This window comes from Poecilia latipinna, unplaced genomic scaffold, assembly GCF_001443285.1.
Source record: "Poecilia latipinna isolate Pla-1442-1.1 unplaced genomic scaffold, P_latipinna-1.0 Scaffold543, whole genome shotgun sequence".
Classification (NCBI taxonomy): domain Eukaryota; kingdom Metazoa; phylum Chordata; class Actinopteri; order Cyprinodontiformes; family Poeciliidae; genus Poecilia; species Poecilia latipinna.
In genome coordinates this window covers 279,081-284,949 of record NW_015113159.1, presented here as the reverse complement: position 1 = coordinate 284,949, position 5,869 = coordinate 279,081, and the positions used below count along the sequence as shown (strand labels likewise).

The window sequence follows — 5,869 nt, the reverse complement described above, 5'->3', positions numbered from 1 at the left end:
CGGGGGCACTCGTTTAATATTGCGAAAATAACTTGCTGGATATTGAAAGTTCCGGTTGTTATCGATACATGGGTAAGTATATCATCTCACAGGACATTTAAAGAAGCTGGAGATAGGCACCAGCACCCCTCCCGACCCCACTGAGAGACAAGGGTGTTCAGAAAATGGATGGATGGATGGATGGACATTTAAAGAACTACTTAGAATTAAAATAAGGAAGGTTTATTTAGGCAGACGCTTGAAACTCCGGCGTAAAAGGGTTAAGCTACTTATTTGGGTAAAAGTTTTACCTTAAGTCACAGAAGGGAAATTAAAGATTACACAGGCACTTTCACATGAGTTCTCATGTGCCTTTTCAAAGTATGTTTCCTACTAAAAGTTTTCCCACAGGTTAGACATGAGAAAGGCCTTTCACCAGTGTGACTTTTCATGTGGATATCAAAATTATATTTTTCAGTGAAGCCTTTTCCACAGGTTATACACATGAAAGGCTTTTCATCTCCATGCGTTCTCATGTGGTAACTCAAACCACTTCTCCATTTGAAACCTTTTCCACAGTCAATACATGAAAACGGCTTCTCAACTGAGTGAGTTCTCATGTGCCTATTCAAACTATTTCTTCTACTGAAAGATTTTCCACAAGTTATACATAAGAAAGGTTTCTCACCCGTGTGAGTTCTCATGTGGATATACAAGCTATATTTTTTAGTGAAAACCTTTCCACAAGTTATACATGTGAAAGGATTCTCACCGGTATGACTTCTCATGTGAATATACAAGCTACTTTTCCATTTAAAACCTTTTCCACAGGTAATACATGAAAAAGGTTTTTCAACTGTGTGAGTTCTCATGTGAATTTTCAAACCATTAGAACTACATAAAGATTTTCCACATATTATACATGAGAAAGGCTTCTCAGTTGTGTGAATTTTTTTGTGGAGACACAAACTATTTTTCCTACTGAAAGATTTTCCACAGGTTATACATGAGAAAGGCTTCTCTCCTGAATGAGCTCTCACATGAGCAGACAAGTTATGTCTTTTACGAAAACTTTTTCCACAGACCAAACATGAGAAAGCCTTCTCCCCTGTGTGAGTTTTCAAATGAGCAGATAAGTAACGTCTTTGACTGAAATTCTTTCCACAGGTCAAACATGAGAAAGGTCTCTCTCCTGTGTGAGATCTTGTGTGTCTTTTCAAACTATTTTGTGCAGAAAAGCTCTTTCCACATGGAAAGGGCTTCTCACCTGTGTGATTTCTAATGTGGATATTCAAATGAGTTCTTCTAGTGAAAGATTTTCCACATATAGTGCAACAAAATGGTTTCTTTCCTTTGTGCACCCTAGTGTGGTTAGTCAATAGGCAGCTTTCCTGAAAAGATTCTCCACATGTAACACAAGGGAAAGGCTTTTCTCCTGTATGAATTTTCATATGCCATGTCAATGTAGTTTTACAAATAAAGACTTTTCCACAGCTCTCACAGATTAAATCTGTTTGAGTTAGAGCCTCTTCAGGGGGAGTTTGGTCTGGAGAATTAAACTTTTGCCCCTCACAAGAAAGGTTTTTGGCAATTGTATGACTTTTTATGTGCCTACTCAAACTACGTTTTAGACAAAAAACTTTTCCACATATTTTACATGTGAACGGCTCCTCACCTGTTTGAGATCTTACATGGCCATTCAAACTACTTTTGGAAGTAAAATTCCTCCCACATCTTGGACACAAGAAAGGCTTCTCACCTGTGTGAGTTCTAATATGGATATTCAAACTATTTTTGCGATTAAAGCTCCTCCTACAGGTTACACATGAGAAAGGCTTCTCACCTGTGTGGGTTCGCATGTGAACCATTAAATGCTCTTTGCGGTTAAAATTTCTACCACAAACACTACATTTTTGGCATTTTTTTACTTTGTCATTCTTTTTGTCCTTTATCATTTTCTCTTCATCATCACATTGACCTCTGCTTTTCTGAGCTCTCTTCTGTTGCTGTTCATTTCTGCTGGATCCTGAAGCTTTCTCAGTTTTTATATCCTGATGGTGCTCTGCTTTAACGATGTTCTGACACAGGATTTTTTTTCCATTCAGTTCAGGTTGTTGGTACTCTGATTCATCTCCAGAAGCTGTTACGGTTAAGGTCTCATTCTCCTGCTTCAGTACTTCCTGGGCAATGTTATCAGCCTCTTTCTTTCCCATCTGCTGAGGTCCTGATCCTTCGTCCTCTTCCTTCAAATATTCAGGATCTCGTTCTCCTGGTTCCAATTTGAGTTGAAGAGATCCAGAATCGGCCACCATTACAGTACTAATCTCCTGCTTAAATACCTCCTGGTTGTCATCCTGACTGATGCCTTCAGCCTCAGCCTTTACCATCTGTTGAGATCCCAATTGACAATCATCTTCTTTCATTAGATCCAATTCCAGCTCCACTGGTTCTTCTTTGATTTCAAGTGATCCAGAAACATTTAGTATTATGGAATCAAGCTCATGCTTTGGTAAATTCTGTTTTGTATCCTGACTGATGCGTTCAGCCTCAATCTTTACCAATCGCTGAGATTCTGGTAGACAATCATCTTCGTTCCTTTGTTCCAATTTTAATTCTAGCTGTTCTCCTTTGATTTCAAGAGATCCAGAAACAGTTACCATTATGATCTCAGTCTCCTGCTTTGGTGCATCCTGGCTATCATCTAGACTGATGCCTTCAGCCTCAATCTTAACCAGTTGTTGAGATTCTGATTGACAATCATTTCGCCTCATTTGTTGCAATTCTGGTTCTACTGGTTCTTTGTTTTCAAAAGATCTAGAACCTGTTGTAACTAAAATATCCATGTCTTATCTTCTACCTTTACAATCTGGAGAGGTTCTGATTCTTTTACTCGTGTTTGTTCCAGGTTTTCTGCTCTTCCTTCAGTTTATAGAGATTCAGTTCCCCTCAGGTCCAAAATAGACATTTTGTTTTGGTCTGATTAGCAAGAACATCTTGCTAATAATAGCAACTCTGAAATAAGAAAAACAAAAAACAAAAACATGTTAAAATTTCAATCAACAGTATGTGTTGGAACACTTGATTTTAAGCTTGGTTATGAACACATTGCTTATAGTGCATAACATAAAATGATGTGAAATGAGGTATGGTTAGGGTGAAAAAAACTTTCATGGGATGGTGTGAATTCCCTTCAACAGACTTTTTTGAGAACATACACAGCAGAAGGAACCATGATCCACATGCAGCAGATAAAGAAAGAGGTTGAATCTGTAACAAAGGGGTGTAGAAATCTAAACTATGAATTTGCAGTGTCTGTAGAAGAAAAGGGAAAAGAGAAGAATGAAAGAGAAGCAAGACAAAAAGTTAAGAGTCAAAAGAAGATAAGAATAGAGGACAGAGCTAAGGATAAAGGAAAAACATTCTAGAAGTCTGCTTTTACACAGAAAGAGAGAAAACAAGACATATCAGGAACTACAGCAACAAACATTAGCATGGCACCATTGGCAGCAGATAAACAGTTTTCCTGGAACTTAAGTTGTTTTTCTGCCATTAGCACATTTAGCAGCACATACACTGGAATGAGTGAGAGCTCTAAGCCACTCCTCCTGGCTCTGATTGGCTGTTTGTGACCAGGAGTGGTGCATTTTCTCAGACAACAGTAAAACACTAAGAGGCGGTGGTGGATCTTGATCTTCTCAGATTATTAATCTCATATTTTGTTGTCACAAAATGATGATAGTTTGAACAAATATGTAAATATATACATATTATTTTAAGTTACATACTTCAGCTTTAAGCTGGTCCGATTAATACATATAATTATTTCATAGTTGTAAATATTAGCTTTTTCCCATCCACACTGCAAAGCTGTGAAACAAATTGTTTTATATTAGCTTTCGCCAAAACATTCCTCTTCAGATACTCTTGATCCTTTGCTGAAATGGGATCAGCATCTTAAATCTAATATCTAGGATGTAATAACAGCTTTTTATTCAGGAGAGGACAAAACCAGGCTGATCAGAATATCCTGTCTAAAACCACGGTAGCTGTCAGAATTCCTTATTTTAATTTATGTTTTTCAATGCATATTTCTTAAGCAGATATGTAATTAAGCTCAATTTAAAACAAGGTGTTTTAGCTTTCGCCCTAGAGCAATTTAAAGTAATCTCAATAGCTGTATAATCTAAATATGAATTAGAAGATAATTTAAGCAACGTGGCAAAGCATCAGAATAGCTTTGATTAGCAAACACTACCTGGAGGTTCCCAGATGATTTGGGTTTTCCAGCTTTTATCCTGCAGTCTCAGCTCATTATCGATCTCTTCCTGCTAATGGACGATGCTGTTCAATATTTCTCCGGAAGCAGCATTAAGTCGCTCTCTGGTGAACCGAAGACGTTATTGTGTGCACAGTTATGTTTTTTCACACAGGAAAACCGTTTTCTAAGCGACTATAAACAGAAAGAAACCAAGAAGCTAACGCTGCTAGCACCTTGCTGTTTACTTCCGCCGGAAGTCCCACACGAAGATCTACCCCAGAAACAGACAAGCCGCTTAGTTTCCGCCTCTATTTGTTTTTCTCCAAATTGTTTGTGATGACATAATGCATAATGTTTCTACCGACATCCTCGTACAATATTTCTTGCACCCCCAACATTTGAGTTTCATCCTCCTAATCTTGTTTATCCATAAAAAACATAAGAAATAAAAGAAGAAATATATAAATAAAATAATAAATATATATTTAGTTTTTCCTTTTCCTTACACTTGAGTTTCCGTCAAAAAAATAGATATTTCGCTTTGCCTTTTTTTGCTTCTCCATTTTCTGCTCGCTGTATTTCTGTTTGCTGTTTTTCCGTTTGCTGTTTTCCTGCTTGCTGTTTTTCATTTGCTGTATTTCTGCTGCATCGTTATGTTAATGAGGAGAGCTGGCCAATAGAGCGTTGGGACCAAAGTCACTGCGTCAGAGTGTGGGGCGTTTAGATGCAGTCGCTCGGTGCCATCTTTGCAGGCCACAGACCAAAACAAACTTTATCCCGGTGGTTTTATTGTGTTACTGACTGCAGTGAAGTTAGTTTCGAGTTGGATATTGGATTTTCCAATATCCGCCGAGCAAGCAGCGTTTAGCTCAAGGTTGATCCGATTTATGAGCGCTAATTTCGGCCAGCCGTTCTCTAACTCCCTCCTCAAGCGCTCGGAGGTTCACTTCACTGCAGTCGGTAACACAATAAAACCACCGGGATAAAGTTTGTTTGTTTGTTTGTTTGTTTGTTTGATAAACTGTGACCTGCAAAGATGGCACCGTGCGACTGCACCTAAACGCCCCACAACGTCTGACGCAGTGACGTTGGTCCCAAAGCTCTATTGGCCAATAGTAGACATAGAAGGCAGATCTCCTTATTAACATAACGATGCAGCAGAAAAACAGCAAACGAAAAACAGCGAGCAGAAAAGGGAGAAGCAAAAAAAGGCAAAGCAAAATATCTATTTTTCTTGACGGAAACTCATGTGTAAGGAAAAGGAAAAACTAAATATATATTTCTTCTTTTATTTTTATATTCCTTCTTTTATTTCTTATTATGTCGGATATATATTTATTATTTTATTTATGTATTTATTCTTTTATTTCTTATTAAGTCGGTTTTGGTCCTCCATTAAAACAAAGTGCTGTACATGTGTATCCAAACTAATTTGGACACACCAGAGCATATATGCTACTAAAGAAGTTCTGTCTGCCCTAGTCATGAACCGAGACTACCAAGTTTTTGATCCAGAGATCTCAGAGATATACGTGGGATGTGGACTTTTAAAATAAAAACAAAATCTCAAAAACAATTCTGAAAGAAACAGGCAGCCAATGAAGGGAATATGAAAAATAAATTAAACTTAGC

General features: G+C 37.8%; 1 protein-coding gene across 3 annotated transcripts; it reads right to left on the bottom strand.

Annotated features, from left to right (window-relative positions):
- Positions 1 to 199: 199 nt before the first annotated feature.
- Positions 200 to 4,555, bottom strand: LOC106952859 (gastrula zinc finger protein XlCGF26.1-like). Of its 3 annotated transcripts, none has more exons than XM_015041238.1 (2): positions 4,235 to 4,555; positions 200 to 2,259 (listed from the first exon to the last, which is right to left on the bottom strand). In XM_015041238.1, the coding sequence occupies exon 2, from the start codon at positions 2,190 to 2,192 to the stop codon at positions 318 to 320; it is 1,875 nt and encodes a 624-aa protein (XP_014896724.1). In that variant the 5' UTR covers positions 2,193 to 2,259; positions 4,235 to 4,555; the 3' UTR covers positions 200 to 317. The 3 variants fall into 3 exon arrangements, with proteins under 3 accessions (XP_014896724.1, XP_014896722.1, XP_014896723.1); XM_015041236.1 differs by having other exon boundaries at positions 202 to 3,291; positions 4,235 to 4,554; XM_015041237.1 differs by having other exon boundaries at positions 202 to 2,991; positions 4,235 to 4,554.
- Between the last annotated feature and the right edge of the window lie 1,314 nt (positions 4,556 to 5,869).

Coding starts and splice junctions, on each gene's coding strand:
- LOC106952859 (XM_015041236.1), bottom strand. CDS start 2,822: ATGGATATTTTAGTTACAACAGGTTCTAGATCTTTTGAAAACAAAGAA.